Here is a 19,510-nt window from a genome sequence, read left to right on the forward strand (position 1 = left end):
CTAAGATTGCAGGGTGCCACCGTGTAAGCACCCAGCATAGTTCCCCAGGCTCCTTAAGCTGCCGAGGGCTCACCTCACATTACGAGTGTTCATTTGAAAAGAGTGTAAAGTTGTGTATTCAAAAAATAAACTACAAAGGGGGCCCATGCGGTGGCTCTCTCCGTCACCTGTGTTCGGTGGTCTCGAGCTGCTTCTGCCACCCCGGGGTGGCCAGTGGCAAAGGGAGGATGAAGGAGGGAACAGGGCCAGGCTGGTTGGTGTCAGTTGCAGTTTATTCCAGTCTCCTCTCCATTCTCCTCTAATACTCCTGCTTCTCTCTCTCTCTCTCTCTCTCTGGATCCCCCCAGCCCACTCTTACAGCCTAGTTTACATAGGAATCATGTAGGGTGGGGATACAAAGGTGGGGTTGAACATTAACAAATCACCAAAGAGAGGGAAGGCCACTCCTCCAGGAGATTAACTCAAGGACAAACTCTCATCTAAGATTACTCCAGATTACTAGGAGATACCTCAAGGGTGGGATTATATCCAGGATGTGTTGCTGTCTTCTTTCCTCAGCTAGTAGCTCTGTAGCACTGTCCTGTTGTTCATTGATTTGCTGGAGCGGGCACCAGTAACATCTCCATTGTGAGACTTGTAGTTACTGTTTTTGGCATATCGAATATGCCACGGGGAGCTTGTCAGGCTCTGCCGTGCTGGCGGGATACTCTTGGTAGCTTGCCAGGTTCTCCGAGAGGGATGGAGGGATCAAACCCGGGTCGGCTGCATGCAAGTCAAACGCCCTATCCACTGTGCTATCATTCCTTAAATTGTTGTGGTAAATTTACTTCTAATATTTCTAGCAATGTCATTTTGTATGAGCACAGGAAGAAATATATCAAGCTTAAAGTTTGGTTCTTCCTGAGGACATCTCACTGTATATTCCAGACCGCAGTCCTCAGGCCAGTTCAGTCTTCCCTTACCCCAACAGGGTCCTTATCCAGTTACCTCTTTTGGGTCATAACAGAGTTTGTGCGTGAATGTGCTCTTAACTTATAGTTAAGTATTATGGTGATTGGCCTGGCCTATTTTGATGCCAGGGTTATACACAGCTAACCCTGGGTCCATTCAGTCCCTTGTCGGGACCTGCGTTTGGGGTCTAAGGGCAACTGATGCTTAAGCTGAAAAAAGCAGATGCCCCCGAGTGAATATTATTCGGAGTCAATTAACTCCCAAGTTACAAAAGCATAATATTAACTCTCTTCCTGTGTCCATACAAAAAGGACATTGCTTTAAACTATGCAAAAGACATAAGAGAAGGAGAAAAGCAATGTTTAACTTACAAGTTCAGTTCCTTAGAAGGATCTGACCTTACAAATTAACAGAATCTGATTAGGGGGAAAGGGTGATTAACTGGTTGGGGGAGGAGAGCACAGAGAAGAGGTTACAGATAAACAAAGGAATGGGAGTGTCTCCAGAGCACTGTGATGGGTGTAACTGGATAAACCTCAGCTCCCTGTGGCTAGGGAGAAAGGAAAAACCAATGCTATCCTACATAAAGTGTTGTAAAATGTAGTGTTCTCCTGCCTAATCCGCAAAGCCTTTTCATTCTTAGGTCTTGACTTCCTTTCAGTTCAAAGCCCTGAGTTTGAGTGTAGAGGGCTGGCCCAAGAGTCAAGTGGGTGTGTTACCCTCGAAAAACTCACAGGGCTTGATAAGAATTGATAGGAACTTTGATGGAACTATTACTCCTGAGGAGTCTCATCTGCAGAAGGATGGAGGCCCAGAGGCCGACTGCTGGCCTTGGCCACTCACTTTCTCAAGAACAACTCTTACCGTGGCTCTCTAAAGAAGCTCCCTGCTGTCAACTTCTGTGAACTGTGTGGAAAAATACTATCTGGCTGCTAATTAAACACAGGTGTCTTTGCTGAGCGAGAACGTTGTGCTGGGTTTCTCCCTTGCTGAGCTTTCCTGATCAGACGGTGCTTGTGAACGGGCGGGGCACTGACCTGTGGTTTTCCCCATAGTGTTCTGTGGCTGTGGAGATGCGAGCAGGCTCTCAGCTGGGACCTGGGTATCAGCACCATGCACAACCCAAGTGAGTACTTACAGGCCGGGCCTTTCTGTCTTTCCACCACCACACTCCTTCACCCACCAGCCACTTTCTAAACTTTTCCTTTTTGTGCCGGGGGCCTCATACGTCTAAAGCTCATTCATGCTGCCACTTCTGGCCGTGCCATCCACCTTTCTTCTCAGAGGAAATGAGCGGTAGTGTGTCAGGGCCTGCTTACAGACTCTAGTAGGCAGCAGGCTGAGAGCCTGAGGAGCTGCAGAAGAGCGGTTAGGAGGCTTGAGATAGAAGACACGCACTCTTACTCTGCCATGCTCACAGAGCTTTCAGAGGCTGAACGGAGACTCTGATTTAGTCGGTGCTGGCAACTCTGTAATCCATTCCTCTGTGTCCTGGCTCTCGGGCCTGCTACAGCAGTATGTGTTTACCAAAATAAGAGAGTAAGGAAAAGAACCACTTCCCCTGCATCTATCGAGATTTACCCGAGTCTGCCTTATTTCCCACCAATCCTATTAATAGAAACTCTTTTTTTTCTTTTTGGGTTACAACCAGTGATGCTCAGGGGTTACTCCTGGCTTTGCGCTCAGGAATTACTCCTGGCGGTGCTCAGGGGACCATACGGGACACCGGGGATCGAACCCAGTCGGCCGCATGCAAGGCAAACACCCTACCCACTATACTATCACTTTGGCCCCACAAATCCATTTTTAAATATATGTATTTCTCAGGCAATTGGGAAACACCATTGCAAAGAATAAAGGTGGGAAGTCCTATTTTTATTGTTTCGGTTTGGGGAACATGGCTGAGGTTCCTCAGGTCATACTCCTGCCTTTGCACTCAGGGATCTCTCCTGGCGGGCTCGAGAATCCGACGGGGTGCTAAGGATCAAACCTGGTTGGTGGCATGCAAGACAAATGCCCTCCCCAAATGCCTCCCCACCGTACTGTTGCTCCAGGCCCTGGTTTTAAATCTGAAACAAACAAACAAACAAAAAAAACGACTTCTAGGGCCAGGGGAAGGTTCCAAGGGTAGAGTGAATGATGTTTGCATGTGTGAGTCCCTGTTCGATCACTAGCACCTTATGGTTTCTAAGCATCTCAAGGAGCGACCCCTTTGATCATAGACGTGGCCCAAGAACAACCACAACAAAAACATTAATACTGGGAGAACTTACTTTGTAACAGTTATTTTTCAGACTATTCCCAAGGACTTAATTTTCCCCCTTGAATAAAACAGGAGTTCTCTTAAAGGCATCTGACAGACAAGATTGCTATAAATGTATAAATTACAAAACTCCATACCAAGTGCTGGTTTTCCTGTTTTAGGCGCAAGAAGCCATGAACTGACCATTTCAATTGTGAGACGTTTCCGTCTGCGTTGGCGGTATCTCTGGAGCCATGCTGGACTGGCTTTGTTGCATATCACGGACCTCAGTATATCGTACACTGGCCTAGATCAAAGATCCCCTTTTGTTCCAGAGACAGCTATGATTTGAAAGACTTTATGACATGCCCTGCCGTATTTAATATTAATAGTGGAGAATGACCCTCTTTGGCTATTGCTATATGAACTATTTTTTATAATACTTTTTTTGTATATTTATTGTATACTCTATAAACTAATTCATGCAAGTTTGTCTTCTGTGATTAAGGAAGAATATATCTAGATCACGCTTCATTTTGTTGTGACTTTTCTTGCTCTGAGTGTTTTTTTTTAAATTGTTTTATAAGGTAGTTCACAATATTTGATTACATTTAATATTCAAACACCAATCCCACCACCATTACACCTTCCCACCACCAAATTTGGGATGTTTCCATCCAAGCCCCAATCCATCTCAAAGCACAACCTAAATAATATATTTTGTACTGTCTGTTATGAAAAAAATGCTGAAAATGCTACCAAAAAGTATCCATAGAGGAAACAGTGTGAAGATTGTTCTATTTTGACAGGGGCTATTAAGACATTCTTCACTGACATGTTGTTAAAGGTTGAGTGATGTGAGCTTTTGTATATATGTCTGAAGATATTTATATATGCATATATATATTATAATCCCCTCTATGAGTTTTTGCCTACTATTGAACCCCATCAAATGTGGTGTGGTACTTATGGAGAACGTTGGGAGTGTCTTCTGTCCAAGAATATGTTCACTCATGCGTGAGGTGAGGCCCGAGCTGGTGGGGAGCGGCCCAGAGCGTGGCGGCTGTTGGTTTCCAGAGGGGCTGGACCCCTTGGGGCGTGGAGGGCTCTCACCCGCCCCCCTCTGGGCACCCCGAGTGAAATAGCCTGGCGCAGGCGGGGCCTGGTGGCATGGCTATGGCGGGCATCATGTTGCTCCCTTCCAGGAGAACAAGTCGTGTGATCTGGATGGTGGCACCAGAGGAGGTGACTTATGGGTGTGACCCCTGGGTCGCCAGAGACTGGGGGAGATGGGAAGAGGATTTCTGCTCCCGGTTCTGAGTATTTCCTAAGGTTTTGTAAACAAATGCTGCTACTCATTAGCTGCTAGCATGCACGTTAGACACATTTGACAGTTGAAGCACAGATGTCACTGACCAATAACAATACCATGTTAGAAGTTGTTTTTAATTTTTGTATGTATATATTCACTTTCTGGCATTTAGGTATACCAAAAAATTGGAATAAAAAGCACTAAGAAATACAAAGTTGTGTGACAGTCATTAACATCCACGCCCAGACCCAGGTTCCTGCCTTTAGCTGGCATCCATTTGTGGGAGAATGAGAAGAAAGCACGAGGATGGTGGCGGGGGGGGGGGGGGCAGATCCCAGCAGCACGAGCCAGGGTCACGGTCCTTCTGCAGCACTGTTGGGTCACACTGGACTCAGGAAGCGGCATCGCACCAGCAGCCTGAGCGCCACACTGAGTCTCCTCAAAGAAGGCAACTGACAGAACTCAACACCCATGTATGGTTAACAAAATGTCTCCAAGTGGGTAAGAGGAAATACACCTCAAAATAATAAAAACCATATTGTCAAGCTGGCATCACACTGACAAAATCTCCAGTCACATTTATTCAGCATACAATTGGAATTCATGTTTCATGTCTTTTGTGTGTGTATTGGATGTCCTAGTAAAGTAGTTGGGGGGCTGGAGTGATAGTACAGTGGGTAGGGAGCTTGCTTTGCACATGTCTGACCCAGGTTTGATTTCTGGCATTCCATATGATTCCCCCCCAAGCACCGCCAGGAGTAATTCATGATTGCAGAGCCAGGAGAACCCTTCAGCACTTCTGGGTGTGGTCCAGCCAAAGAGATAGTACAACAGTAGGGTGCTTCCCTGGCACACAGCTGACTTGGGTTTGATCCCTGGCATCCAATATGGTCCTCTGAACCTATCGAGTGAATTCTGAGTTCATAACCAGGAGTAACCCCTGAACTTTGCCAGGTATGGCCCTCGAACAAAAAAGAAATGCACAAAATAGCTGAATGGCTGGAGCGCTTGCTGACCTGCACGGGGCCTGGGGTGGTCCCTGTCCCCTTACGGCCTTCCTAGCAACCCTAGTGTGGCCCTCATGGCCCCCAGTATCCCTGGAGAGCTGCCATCTCCCCAAGAAGGGTCTCCAAATTGAAAAGGAAAACTCATTCTTTGTAAACAATACAAAACAGAACCATAATCCGACAGAATGCTCTAAGATCAATATGTGAATTCAATCAGGTAGAAGGATGCAAAATCTATATAAAAGTCAGCTGCATTCTGGGGGGCTGGAATGATAGCACAGTGGGTAGGGCGTTTGCCTTGCACTTGACTGACCCGGGTTCGATTCCCAGCATCCTATATGGTCCCCTGAGCACCGCCAGGAGTAACCCCTGTTCATTGCCAGGTGTGACCCAAAAAGAAAAAAAAGATCAGCTGCATTTCTAGTTACTAATAACAAGCTGTACGAAAGAGAAGTGAACATGATCCTATTTATCAAAAGGAATAAAATACCTAGAATACATTCATTTCACCTAGGAGGTAAAAGATACACTAAAAATGTAGTGATAAAACTGAAGAAAATAAATGAAGATATTGTTCTCATGGACTGGAAGACTGAATATTGTAAAAATGTCGATGCTACTGAAAGCGATTTAAAGATTTAATGGAATACTCATCAAAACTCAACAATGTGAGTTTTCTGGAATTTTAACCTTGAAATTTATATGGAGCCACAAAAGTCCCAAGGTGGATTTCAAGCTATTTTAGACAGCTATAACAAAATAGCAATAAAAAGCATTGATGGAAAAATATAGGAAAGCCCATAAGACTGTGTGTAAAGCTAGCCAAAAACATATCCTTGCTGAGAGACAATCTTTATTTTTTTTTTTTTTTGCTTTTTGGGTCACACTGGCGATGCACCGGGGTTACTCCTGGCCTGGCTCATGCACTCAGAAATTACTCCCTGGTGGTGCTCGGGGGACCATATGGGATGCTGGAAATCCGAACCCGGGTCAGCCGCGTGCAAGGCAAATGCCCTACCCGCTGTACTATCGCTCCAGCCCCTGAGGGACAATCTTTTTTTTTGGGGGGTGGGGGGGACAATCTTTTTAATAAATGGCAATGGGAACAACGGGAAAGAACAAACTTGGATAACCATCTTACCCTACAAGTACTAGAAACAAGATGAACGTAAGACGAGAAACCACAAAACTAGAAGTAAATATAGGTGGTGGACCTGCAGGAACAGCTCAGTGCTGAGAGCACGTGCCTTTCTTTCAAGTGCATGATCCTGAGTTCAGTTCCCTGGCGTTCATCAGCTGAAAGGTGCTAAGAACAGTTGAGGAAACTGTGCCTTTCGAGGCTGACAGCTCTGCTGTCTGTTCCTTGGCACCACAAATGAGTTCCCTCCAGACACAGAAAAAGTGTGTGAGTCTGGACAAACACTGCAACGGGGAAAACAATGCCAAGGCCAGAAGTGCCACCTGTGGGGAGCGTGTGTGAGCACCATGGCTGCAACCCGTGTGCCTCAACCAAGGGCCAGGCCGGCAAGCATGTGCACAAACACAGGTCGAGGAGTGCAGACTCTGAGTGTACAAGCACCACCACCTTTGCGTGACCCCCAGTCTTCACCACAAGGGGATGGGGGTAGGGGAGATGTGAGTAAACATTCATAAAATTTAAAATAAGAAATGAATATAAGGGGTTTTTTCAGTGCTAGGGATGTGTTTGAGTGGTAGAGCATTCACTTCATATGTGTGAGGCTTTCCTTGTATTTGATGTGCCATCACGGTCACGGTCACGGTCCTCCCGTTGTTCATCGATTTGCTCGAGCGGGCCCAGTAACGTCTCCATTGGAGACTTTGTTGTTACTGTGTCTGGCATATCGAATACGTCACGGGGAGCTTGCCAGGCTCTGCCGTGCGGGCGAGATGCTCTCGGTAGCTTGCCGGGCTCTCCGAGAGGAGCGGAGGAATCGAACCTGGCTCGGCCAGGCTGGCTGCGTGCAAGGCAAACGCCCTACCGCTGTGCTATCGCTCCAGCTCCGAGAGGGGCAGAGAAATCAAACCCGGGTCGGCCATGTTGGCCGCTTGTAAGGCCAACGCCCTACCGCTTTGCTATTGCTCCAGCCCATTTGATGTGCCATAAAACAAAAAATTACATACACTGACCCCACAGTAAACTTACCCTTCTAAAATTTTACAGGAGTGTTTTCACATTATTATGTGAGGGAGAAACTGAAAAATGACCCCACTCAGTATAACTATTTGTGATGTATAAAGAAGCATGAGGCAAAACCATGCAGTCTTTGTTTGCTTGGTTTTTATTTTGGGGAACCACACCTGGCTGTGCTCAGGGCTCACTCCTGCCACTGCATTCAGGAGTTACTCCTGGCAGGATTTGGGGGAACACATAGGCCAAACCCAAGTCTGTGATGTGCAAGGCAAACACCTTACTTTCTGTAATATCTGCCCCTATGTCCTGTTTATATACCTACAAAACTAAGCATCCATTATGTTATTAAAGATTATATATACTCAAGTTGGGCTGGAGTGATAGCACAGCGGGTAGGGCGTTTGCCTTGCATGCGGCCAACATGGCCTACCCGAGTTCAATTCCTCCGCCCCTCTCGGAGAGCCCTGCAAGCTACTGAGAGTATCTTGCTCGCGCGGCAAAGCCTGGCAAGCTACCCATGATGTATTCGATATGCCAAACACAGTAACAAGTCTCACAATGTTACTGGGCCCGCTCGAGCAAATTGATGAGCAACGGGAGGACCGTGACCGATGTAACCAAGTTACACAGATGTGGGTTTGATCCCTGACATTGCATATGGTTCCCTAAACCCTGCTAAGAGCGATCCCTGAGAGCAGATCAGAGAAAGCCTTAAGTTCTACTGGGTTTGTCCCGAAAAACCCACAAAAAAACAGGAGCTATAAGGACATGTCAGCTTTTAATTGTGACTGCTACTTGCTTGTTTTTTGTTGTTTTCTATGTTCATGTTAACCTTTAAAAGTTGTATTTCAACTACTGAATGTAACCAAAGTAGAGAGAGAGTAATGTGGAAGTCATCTGCCACACAGGTAGGGGGAGAGGATGGGATGGGGGGTTTTGGGGGGTGGAAAAGGGACGGGTGTTTCATCATTGTATGACAGACATAAACCCAAAAGCTTTGTATCTGTTCTCACGGTGATTCAATAAATTTATATAAAAATTGTATTTTAAAAACTTCTTTGGGGGGTTTGGTGCCGCCAGCAGGTCAATTTGTACCTGTGAGGTGAGTGCATCAGCAGCCTGATGGCACTGTCAGGCTTTCAGATACCCCAAAATTGCTGCTGTGCCTTTGGCCAGGCCCCAAACTTGGGGCAAAGTTTACCAAGAAAGTAAACGGCCAAAAGTTAGGTATGTGGGACACACACCCACAAACCACCTCTGGCTCAGCTATATAATTGGAGGCATGGCCTCTCTGGTTCCTGATCAGACTGCTTAACGGCCATAATCCTAGAGACTCAAATGAATCTCGGAACCCAAAGGCTTTTGGCAGAAATGCATCCTGTCAATTATTTATGGTTCAGATATATGAGCATAATCTGAATGTTTCTTCCATTTTTCATAATTCTGCATTTTCAAATATATAAGCATTTTCTGAAGATTTCTAGTATAATTAATGTAGGAATGTTAGTGATCATAATGCTATAATTATAAACGCTATTATAACATAAAGTGCTAATGTTTCCATTGTTGATGGAAATGTTTTACACAAACTATGTTTCATGATATAGCTTTAGTCAGGACCTCTTTTCAGAGTAATCCATATTCGTTCTGTCAAAAGAGCTTTAGATAATATGGGATCATATCACAATCACAAAATGGTATGTCTCTGACTCCACTTCCATCTGTTCTGCAGAAGTTATAAATAATCCTTCTTAAGTTTTCACTACTATTTCTGGAAATAAATACTCAGTGGCTATTTCAAAAACAAAAAACAACAAAAAAACTTCTTTAAAGAAAATAAACACACTCTCAACTGAATAGAAAATTTATTGTTCTCGTACTTTTTTGTTTTGGGGTCATACCCGAGGGCCTCTAGCATGCAAAGCAGATGCACAGCCTGCTAGCTACCTCTCACCAGCGCGTTCTCTCCCTTTCAATTCCACATTTCACCACCACCATTTAACAGATCATGCTCGGACCATACCAAGTCCCCATGGTGTGAGAGTGTATTTCTGGGCGCTCTGTATGTTAATTAGTTCATGTGTCACTAACTCACTGAATTAATTCAGCATGCATATATTCGAATGCCTCTTTTGTGCCAGCCACTGTTTGAGACACAGGAAATCATGCAGACCAAAATCTCAGAAGAATTTACATTTTACAGCAAATCCTCTCATAATATCTTGGTTATTAATTCTTCCATTGAAGTTGAAAGTTACCAGGTCAAATTCCACTGGAAGTTCTAATAACATTTTGACTGAAATCCTATTACTTGGAGACAACTATGTATGCATGGAGGTAATTTTCCTTTTTCTGTATTCTAAAATTCAGATTGGTTTGTAGTTATAAAACAACTTGGGGAACAAAATATTGTGAAGTTTTACTTAAAACGAAGTTTCTAAGTAAAGTTTAAGATGGGACAAAATTTCATTTTACTGCATATCTATGTAGCTCATTTACCTTTTTGTTGTTGTTAAATATACAATTTAAGATGTAAGTCTTCCAATTACTGTTTCCCACCCACTCCATTCCTAAATTTGGATGAAAACTCAAAACAGTCGTTTTATGTTCAGAAAGCCTGTTAGTCTGTTCTTTAAAACTTATTTGAGGTGATGTAGTTTTGAGTGTAAACATTTATGTTTTAGGGGTTCAGTGTTATCATAATATGCTCATCACTGTGCCACTTCCTCTCCATCACATTCGTTAAGACCTTTTCTCCCAGGCTCCCTTACTTCACCACCTATGTAACCTTTTATGTTTTCCAAGGGAAAAGAAAAATTTAAGGTTGGGATATTAAGATACGCTTACACCTGCTCTAAGTAGCACAATCCTCCCATTGTTCATTGATTTGCTAGAGCGGGCACCAGTAACGTCTCCATTGTGAGACTTGTTACTGTGTTTGGCATATCCAATACGTCACGGTAGCTTGTCAGGCTCTACCGTTCAGGCAGGATACTCTCGGTAGCTTGCTGGACTCTCTGAGAGGGATGGAGGAATCGAACCCGGGTTGGCCATGTGCAAGGCAACCGCCCTACCCGCTGTGCCATCGCTCCAGCCCACGCCATCGGTCCTACCTGCTTTAAGTAGAAATCTAAATAGAGGACTTTCACATGAAATTTGCAAACAAGTGTGGTTCTACATGGAAAAATACCATGCTAAGTGAAATGAGTCGGAAAGAGAGGGACAGACATAGAAAGACTGCACTCATCTGGGGAATATAAAGTAACAGAATGGGAGACAAATACCCAAGAATAGTTGAGATAAGGACCAGGAGTTCTGCCCCATGGCTTGGAAGCTGGCAGCACATGCTGGGGGAAAAGGCAGCTCAGCTAGAGAAGGGAACTACACCAAGTAAAGGGTGTTTGGAGGACTCCTTGGGGTGCGAGCCGCGCCCTGAAAAAAAGACTATAGACCGAACACGATGGTCACTCAATACCTCTATTGCAAACCATAATACCCTAAAGGAAAGAGAGCAAAAGGGAATGCCCTGCCATAGAGATGGGGCGGGGTGGGGGCATGGGGGGGGGGGGTGCGAGGGCTACTGGGTTCATTGGTGGTGGTGGAGAGACGGGTACTTGATCAGTGTATAACTGAAACCCAAACACAAAAATATGTAAGCCTACAACTGTACCTCATGGTGTTTCACTAAAAAAAAAAAAATAGAGGACATTCAATAGAAGCTTTAATTGAAAGAATTATGATAAAATGGACTGCACTGAATAACAGCCAGAAGTTTGTAGGGTAGATGGGAAATGGAACTCCTTTCCTTTCTGGAAAAGACAAATTGCAAAAGGGAAGTGATGCACGGATTTCAAAGATTTCTCTCCTTCTAGCGGTCGGAAGTAAAACTGTTTCATATCACGTAACCAATACACAAAGTTGTAAAGAAGTCCAAATGGCAAAATCAAGATATGTATGATACTCGCCCCTCTCCGCAGGCGCTGAACCGGGGTTAAACACCAGCGCCACCAGGCGGTAACTCGGGCTTACTACCGGGGCTAACCCACCACCGTCGCTCGCCGCGTGCAGTTTTGCTGAGCGTTAAGTAAATCCCCGCAGCCGTTGCCCCACGTGGGGGCGCTCACGCTCGCCGTCTCCATGGCAACACCGCACGCTCCCGGTTTCCCCGGCGGCCTCACTGTTCGCGCCCGAGTGGCCGCGCTAGATACGAGCTCTCCGAGCTAATGCCGAGCCTGGCTTCCGGCCCGCTGGGTGGTCGAGGCACGCCCCTAGGTGACTGCTAAATAGCGCCGCAGTGTAAGTAGCCGGGCGACGCGCGAGGACCAGGCCAGTCCCCTCCCGGTTGGTTAGCGTTAAACCCGCGGCGGACTTGGCAACTTCCGGAGCCCGCGACCACTTCCGCCGCGGTGGGGGGGGGGGGGAAACGTACGCCGGCGCTTCCGCTTCCGGACGGGCCGTCGTCTCCCCGCCTCTTCCGCCAGCGCGATCACCGATTGGCCGGCTGGGCCGCTCTCGCCCCGCCTCTTCCGCCCGCACGGGCGCCGATTGGCCGGCGCGAGCCGTTTAAGAGGCCGGGCGCAGGCGCGCGGGCCCTCTTCCGCAGCTGCCGCCAAGGTGCTCGGTCCTTCCGAGGAAGCTAAGGCCGCGTTGGGGTGACCCTCACTTCATCCGGCGACTAGCACCGCGCCATGGCCTCGGTCTCAGAGCTCGCCTGCATCTACTCGGCGCTCATCCTGCACGACGATGAGGTCACCGTGACGGTGAGTGCCGAGCGGGTCGGGGGGGGGCGGGCTACGGCCACGTGCGGGGCGATCGGGCGGCCGGGCGGCGCGGACCTGACGCCGCCGCGTGTCTTTCCGGCAGGAGGACAAGATCAACGCCCTCATCAAGGCGGCCGGCGTCAACGTGGAGCCCTTCTGGCCCGGCCTGTTCGCCAAGGTAAGCGCGGGACCCTGCCCGGGACCTGGGCGCGGCGCGGGGTTGGCTTCCCGCGGGCCAGTCTGTCCGGCCCGGGGCGAGTGGCCGGGCGCCGGCGCCGTCTCCAGCGTGATTTTCCTCCTCCCATCCTTCCACTGAGTGTCCAGTCCGGTTTCTCTGCCCTCCAGTTGCCATGGGTAAAATTAGCAGTGCTTGATCTCTGACTTAGACCACTTTAATTCATTTTTTTTTAAAGTTTTTTACAATGCAGCGGTTTATTGCTTAAGTATATTGCTTCTTTGATAAGACTTCCAGATGCTTGGGTTGTTTTGGGTCTAGTAAATAATAACAAAACGTTGAGCTGCATACAGTTTTTTTTTTAATGACCGTAAAAATGGAATTATTGGGTCAGGTAGCAGCAGCTCAGTCTCAACTTTTTAAAAGAAAGCATTCCAGTATTTTCCAAAATAGTTGCTCCGGCTTCCCCAATATTCATTTATAGGCGTTTTTCTAGACACTCAGAAAATAACCGTTGAGCTTAAGACGGTACAACGTGTTAAATCCATCCGGGCTTTTCATAAAATTAATGCAATAGCGTAAAATACTTTCTAGTCCTTTGAAATCTTTCCCCAAAACCCCTTCAAGGGATATAGCTCAGCGGTAGAAAATGGACTGCTTGTGAGGGTCAGGGTTGGCACTCAGGCTACACAAACCCCAGGGGTGAATGCATCTGGGGTCATTGTTAACTTGTATCTGGTCCTAACTAAATCCAGTGGTCAGGGGTTTTTTTATTCTTACCCACCTGCCTTCATTTCTTTTGGGAGAGTAAACATTACATTGTCAGTAAACAGTTTGGTTTGTATTCAAGTTTTGGGCGCCCGGGATCATGTCAAAACTTGTTGGGAGAAGGGACTGCAGGTGGGAAGGATTAGAATCCCTGCTCTTTATATAACCCAGGTGCTCAAAGAATGTGTAACACAACTCCACAGACAGTCTCGGCACCCATAGTTTCTGGGCAGAAGATTGGAACATTGTCTGGAAGACACTCCTGGTGTGCCCTGGCTGTGGAAGGCCACTGGAATTGGCAGGTGGATCTGCCATGTGTGCTGAGAAGTGACTTAATACTTGCCAAGCCCTTTGGATTGTGTGCCAATTAAGTCACTTACAACTGCCATCACAGTGTAACTGAGAGTTTTCTAAACTTAGACCTGACTATTTAAAAACTTGGAGGTAACATTGGTTTATTTTTTCTTTTTGGGTCACACCCGCCGATGCTCAGGGGTTACTCCTGGCTTTACACTCAGGAATCACTCCTGGTGGTGCTCGGGGGACCATACGGGATGCTGGGAATCGAACCCGGGTCAGCCATGTGCAAGGCAAACGCCCTACCTGCTCTAGCCCCGGTAACATTGGTTTAGAAGAGTGAACATGTGTTTATATCTTTTAGGGGGTACAAGGTTTGTTGCGTTTTCTTAACCAGCCAGGTAGAGCCTTTGGTTAACTCTAGTGAAACGGAGGGTATAACAGATGGAATACAGCCATACCTGTGTACCTGTGTGTTGCAGGCCCTGGCCAATGTCAACATTGGAAGTCTGATCTGCAACGTCGGGGCTGGTGGGCCTGCCCCAGCAGCAGGTGCTGCCCCTGCAGGTGGCTCTGCCCCCTCCGCCGCTGCTGCACCAGGTAGGAAGGACATTTGTGTGGTGGGAGGTGTCCTACAGGTTTCCTAGTTTGTTAGCAATAGAGAGACGCTAATTGGGGGAGGGAAGTGTGGAGGCAGAGGCCCATAGCAAGAGACTAGATGAGGCTGCTCAGAAAGAAACGTTATTTTTGACGGTACAAACGAAGGGGCCCCAAGACTCGAGTTGAGACTATTGAGAGGGGTGTGACTAACTTACTCTTTTTTTTTTCTTAAAGCCGAGGAGAAGAAAGTGGAAGCAAAGAAGGAGGAATCTGAGGAATCTGACGATGACATGGGTTTTGGTCTCTTTGACTAGACCTTTTGTAATATGTTAAATAAAAAGCTGAACTGTTTGCTGCTTTCGGTCTTGCCTGTGAGCTGAGGAGGGCATGCTTTGTGAAGCTGCCTTCCAGTGGACTGGAGTTGAGGCCCGGAGCCCTGTGGATTTATAGGCCTTACTCTGGAGGCAATCCTATGGATTGAGTTCTATGTCAGAACGATAAATTGGAGTCTATGGGGATAAGAGAGCTCAATTGCCCCAGTGCATGCACCAGGTCTAAGCCTTGAGTTCTCTTCCTTGCACTTCACACTCTGCTGGGAGCTTTGCTTTCACATTTCTAATTGATCACTGAACTTAAGTAGTTCCAATTGTCTTAAATCTTTATCCCTGTATTCCCCGGGATAGGTTCATGGGTGACTGTCTGATACACATTTTCCGGGGCCAAGTGTTTGCCTTTTATCTTGCCCACCAGGACTTTGATGCTGACCCCTGCATACCCCAGGCACAGGGTGTATTCCCAGTTCCCTGTCTTTGGGAGCACTCTTGGGGGTTTTGCGGTTTTTTGGGGTGTTTTTTTTTTTTGGTCACTCAGCAATGCACAGGAGTTTCTCCGAGTTCATACACTCAGTAATCACTCCTTGCGGTGCTCGGGGGACCATATAGGCCCTCCTGTTGTTCGTCAATTTGCTCGAGCGGGCCCAGTAACGTCTCCATTGGAGACTTTGTTGTTACTGTGTCTGGCATATCGAATACTCTCGGTAGCTTGCCGGGCTCACCGAGAGGGGCGGAGGAATCGAACTCGGGTCGGCCACGTTGGCTGCGTGCAAAGCAGACGCCCTACCCGCTGTGCTATTGCTCCAGCCTCTGACAGCACCTTTGGGATTGCCAGGTGCAAGTTGGGGGCCCCTAAGGCTGGGAGGTGGTGCCCATACCCAGTTGAGGATGGGGCCTAGAAGCTAGGTTGAGTTTTGGCTCAACCTACCATGTAGTGCTCCGAATCCAACCCAGGACCCTCACGCGGGAGATGTTTCAACCGTTTGCCCCTCAGCTCTGCCACCTTGCGTTGCTCCTTGGCGCTGCCCTGGGTGGGAGGGAGGGCTGATGGAATTCTCAGCAGGTGGCAAAACAGCCACAAAACGACAACCGAAGAGCTAAGGAACTAGAATTTTTGCCCCCCTTTTTCGGAGAGGGTGGATCGCACCCGCCGGTGCTCAGGGCTTACTCCTGGCGATGCTCAGGGAAACGTGCGGGGCCCCGGGCATCGAACCGAAGTCGCACCCGTGCAAAGGAAGCCCCCTTTAGCCGCGGTCCTGGCGCTCGAGCTACGGAAATCTTAGGACTCTTAATACGCACGCGCATGGAATTGTAACCCGCCGTCCGCCAATCAGCGCCCGTTCTGGATGGGGAGGCGGGGCTAAGGCGGGGCTTTCCTAGGGCGCCGCGGAAGTGGCACTTCTCAATTGCACCGAGGCCCGTGGACCGCTAGGGGGCGCGCGGGGCCTTCTGCGCATGCCCATTGGTACACAGCCCGGGAGCTCTGAATCTGCTCTCGGTTGGTCCCTGCATTCTTTAGGATTAATGTAGCACCAGGTTATCGTGACTCTTCTCCGTGAAGAGATCGACCACTCTCACTCTCATTGCCCAGCTGGGTGAATAAAGCCGTCGTGAATTGGGAGCGGTGGCCTGGTTCCTGGCTGCGTTTTGGGTGGGTCCGACACCAGCTATGTCAACTTTTGGGCTTGTTCCTGTCTTTTCTTTTTTTTGTTTTTTTTTTCCCCTTTATTTTTATTTATTTATTTATTTTTACAGTTGTAGATTTACAATTTTTTGTGCTTGGGTTTCGATTATACAATGATCAGATACCCATCCCTCCACCAGTGCCCATTTTCCACCACCATGGATAATATCCCCCCACCCCCATCCCCCCATCCCCCCTGTCTCTGTGGCAGGGCAATCCCCTGTGTTCTCTCTCTCCTTTTGGGTGTTGTGGTCTGCAAAAGAGGCATTGAGTGGCAAACATGTTCAGTCCATAGTCTACTTTCGACATGCATCTCCCCTCCTGGGAGGATCCTCCAAACATCCTTTATTTGGTGCTCCCTTCTCTATCTGAACTGCCCTTTCCTCTAGGATACCCGGCTGGCCTCTAAGTTATGGAGTAATCCTCCTGGTGTTCCTGTCTTTTCAACGAGTCTCCTGTTACTTTCCTGGGCCGACTGCGTCCTGTGCCCAGCTGCTTCATTTCCAGCGAGGGTTTTCAGAGCAAGAGGAGGGAACTGTGCTCAGACTGGACTCTCTCTCCTGCTTGTCCAGCGGATCACCGGGAACCGTGGAGAGTGAAGGGACAGCTGAACAGCCCCCGGGGCACGGGCCAGCAACGGGACGGGGCGAGGGTGGGGGCAGTGGACGCCTGCCTGGGCACGTGCATCTTAGCAAGTCTCTCGAGTCTGATGGTGACGGGAACCAGGCTGGAAATGTCTGGGTTCGAGAAACCCAGCTCCTTACACAGCCTGACACTGTTGGGAAGGTTCCCGATGGATAATTGTCTTCAGGTCTTGAAGGAGGATTGGTCTGATGGAAAATAAACCTTGTTGGGAAATTGGAAAATGGACTATTGGTTGAGTGTTTCTCCCCTCCCCTGCAGTGCTCAGGGTTCTTCTACGTTCCTCAGTGGACCCCGCAAAGCTGGGGCTTGAACCCCTGCTCTCTGCATGCCAAGCATCTGTTCTGGCCCGTGAGCTTTCTTTCCAGCCTCTAACAAAACATAATTTTTCTTTGGTTTTGGGGGTCACATCACGTGGTGCTCAGAACTTATTCCTGGCTCTGTGCTCAGGGATCACTCCTAGTGGTGCTTGAGGGACCATGTGTGGTGCCAGGGATCAAACCTTGGTTGACTGTGTGCAAGGCAAATGCCCTTCCCATTTGCACTCTTACTCAGGTCCCATCCTAAGACAGCTTTTAAAGGAGGATAGTATGGTTCTTTCTCAAAATTAAAAATATTCTTATGTTCCACCCAGGAAGCTTTGTGGTAGGAATCAATCAAAAATAATATGCATAACTTTTAAAGTCAGCCGTGTCAAAGAGAGAAGGGTGTGTGTGTGTGTGTGTGTGTGTGTGTGTGTGTGTGTGTGTGTGTGTGAGAATCTAGGTTTCATGCTTGCAAGGTGTGAGCTCTACAGTTGAGCTACATGCCCAGTCTTTAAAAAACAAAAATCATTGTTCAAACAAACAAAAAGAACTCTTAAAGTGCTCAAGACTAAGAGGAAACTTTGCTTGCAGGGTCTGGGTTCGAATCCCTGGCACCGCATGGTTCCCTAAGCACTGCCAAGAGAGATTTTCAAGGGTAGAGAGCCAGAAATGGCATCAGAGCACCTGGGGGGCGGCCCTTAATCAGAACTTTTTTCACACTAAAATTTTCTTTAAAAAAGTGTTTTATTGATTGAACTATGTGATTATGGGAGTGGCTCCTGGGCCCCTCATTCAGAGTATGTGCTATAGCCCTTTGGGCTTTGACTTTTCTAGCCCTTTGCCTTTCCTCAAAGCAGAGTAGTATTACATTGGATATATGATCGTATATTATGTATATTATGTATATTACATCTTCTTTGGGGGTGGGCACACCTGGGGAGCCAAGCATATGCAGTTGCTGGGCCTTAAACCAGGGCGCAGGCACAGCCATATGGTAGGCAAGTACCCTAACCATTGTACTACCTCTCTGGCCCCTAGATCACATCTGTATCCATTTCATCTGTCATTAATCATTTGAGTCATTCCCCTTTCCTGGCTGCAGTGAACACAGGTGTGCACATATCTTCTCAAATTGAGGTTTTGTGTTCGTGGGATAGATCTGGACTAAGAGGCAAGTCACAGATTAGTATATATAAAACTGATATCTTGCAAGAATCATAGGCATATGTTGAATCTAAAGGACATTTCAGTAAAGATTCAAATATAGCAACAATCAGCGATCACCTCTGACTTAGTAACTCAGAGACAGGAAAGGAGGGAGATTTTTCTATTTCAATTCAGCCTTCTTATGTTGCTTAGATTTTAAAAACCATGACCATGCATAGTTTTAATAGATTTCAAGATATTGTAGCTTCTGACTTTGGTTAGTAGACTAAGGCAATGAATTGGCTGTGAAAACGCGATGTTAAATTCCAGCACTTTCATTAAGTATCTGGAATGGAACAGGGCTTATTTGTAAATTGGGAATAACAACTTTATTCCCACTTCATGATCACCTTTTGCTTTTATAGGTGGGGAGCGAAAAATTAACATCTTGGTTAATTTTTCAAAATTTGGAGGAGCTTTAATATTGAAGAGAAACTCGACTGATTACACTCAGCTGTGGAGAGAAGCCTGACCAAAGCTAAAGCAGTTTCAGCTCAGTATAAGGAAAATAAGGACACTCCAAGGTATCAGGCTGAGACTGGGCGGGGGAAGAACCGAGGATGCAGAGACACGAGTGTGGGCACCTCTTACAGATGGCAGGCTTCCTAAGGTCCAGATGTCATTGCCCGAGTTGACATAAAGTCCCATCTGCCCAATAGGTTTCTGTGATCTTTGGCTGAGACCTCTGTGTTTTGGTTTCTCATTGACACAGCAGGGACAGTGATGATACTTACCACATCATTTTTCTTGTAGGATTAGATGAGATGGTACCTGTAAAATATTTAGTCCAGTTCCTGTTTAGAAAAATATTAGGTTTCAGACCAGAGAGATAGTACAGCGTGTCAGGCTTTTGCCTTGGCAGGTTTTATCCCATCACCCCATATGGTCTTAAGCTTGCTAGGGATAAACCCTGAGCACCACAGGTGTGGACACCCCCCGTATAGGTGTTTTTTTTTTTTCTATCTCTAATGTAAGTCATGGATAATCTTCTCCATTGCCCTTCTGGAAGATGTGATAGATCCATCAGGATGTCGGAGGGAGTCATCTTGGTCTTGTAGTTGGCGAAGGACAGGCGGG

General features: G+C 47.2%; 2 protein-coding genes across 2 annotated transcripts in view; both read left to right on the forward strand.

The window, feature by feature from the left end:
* The window catches only part of KIF23 (kinesin family member 23), a 34,097-nt gene extending 30,617 nt beyond the window's left edge, over positions 1–3,480 (forward strand). Inside the window, 2 exon segments of the mRNA XM_056134960.1 lie at positions 2,007–2,077; positions 3,376–3,480. Of these exon segments, the coding sequence (XP_055990935.1) occupies positions 2,007–2,077; positions 3,376–3,391 (87 nt within the window). The 3' untranslated portion in view covers positions 3,392–3,480.
* Positions 3,481–12,240: 8,760 nt separating this feature from the next.
* Positions 12,241–14,615, forward strand: RPLP1 (ribosomal protein lateral stalk subunit P1). Its single transcript, XM_056134954.1, has 4 exons — positions 12,241–12,424; positions 12,528–12,602; positions 14,147–14,264; positions 14,499–14,615. Exons 1-4 carry the CDS (start codon positions 12,353–12,355, stop codon positions 14,576–14,578), a joined length of 345 nt encoding a protein of 114 aa, XP_055990929.1. The 5' UTR covers positions 12,241–12,352; the 3' UTR covers positions 14,579–14,615.
* The last annotated feature ends 4,895 nt before the right edge of the window (positions 14,616–19,510 follow it).

Source organism: Sorex fumeus, unplaced genomic scaffold (assembly GCF_029834395.1).
Source record: "Sorex fumeus unplaced genomic scaffold, SorFum_2.1 ptg000109l, whole genome shotgun sequence".
Classification (NCBI taxonomy): domain Eukaryota; kingdom Metazoa; phylum Chordata; class Mammalia; order Eulipotyphla; family Soricidae; genus Sorex; species Sorex fumeus.

Bases quoted from the DNA above. Each gene is read 5' to 3' on its own strand.
- RPLP1 (XM_056134954.1), top strand. From the start codon at position 12,353: ATGGCCTCGGTCTCAGAGCTCGCCTGCATCTACTCGGCGCTCATCCTG. The intron at 12,425-12,527 runs GTGAGTGCCGAG...TCTTTCCGGCAG, and splicing joins ACGATGAGGTCACCGTGACG to GAGGACAAGATCAACGCCCT. The intron at 12,603-14,146 runs GTAAGCGCGGGA...TGTGTGTTGCAG, and splicing joins GGCCCGGCCTGTTCGCCAAG to GCCCTGGCCAATGTCAACAT.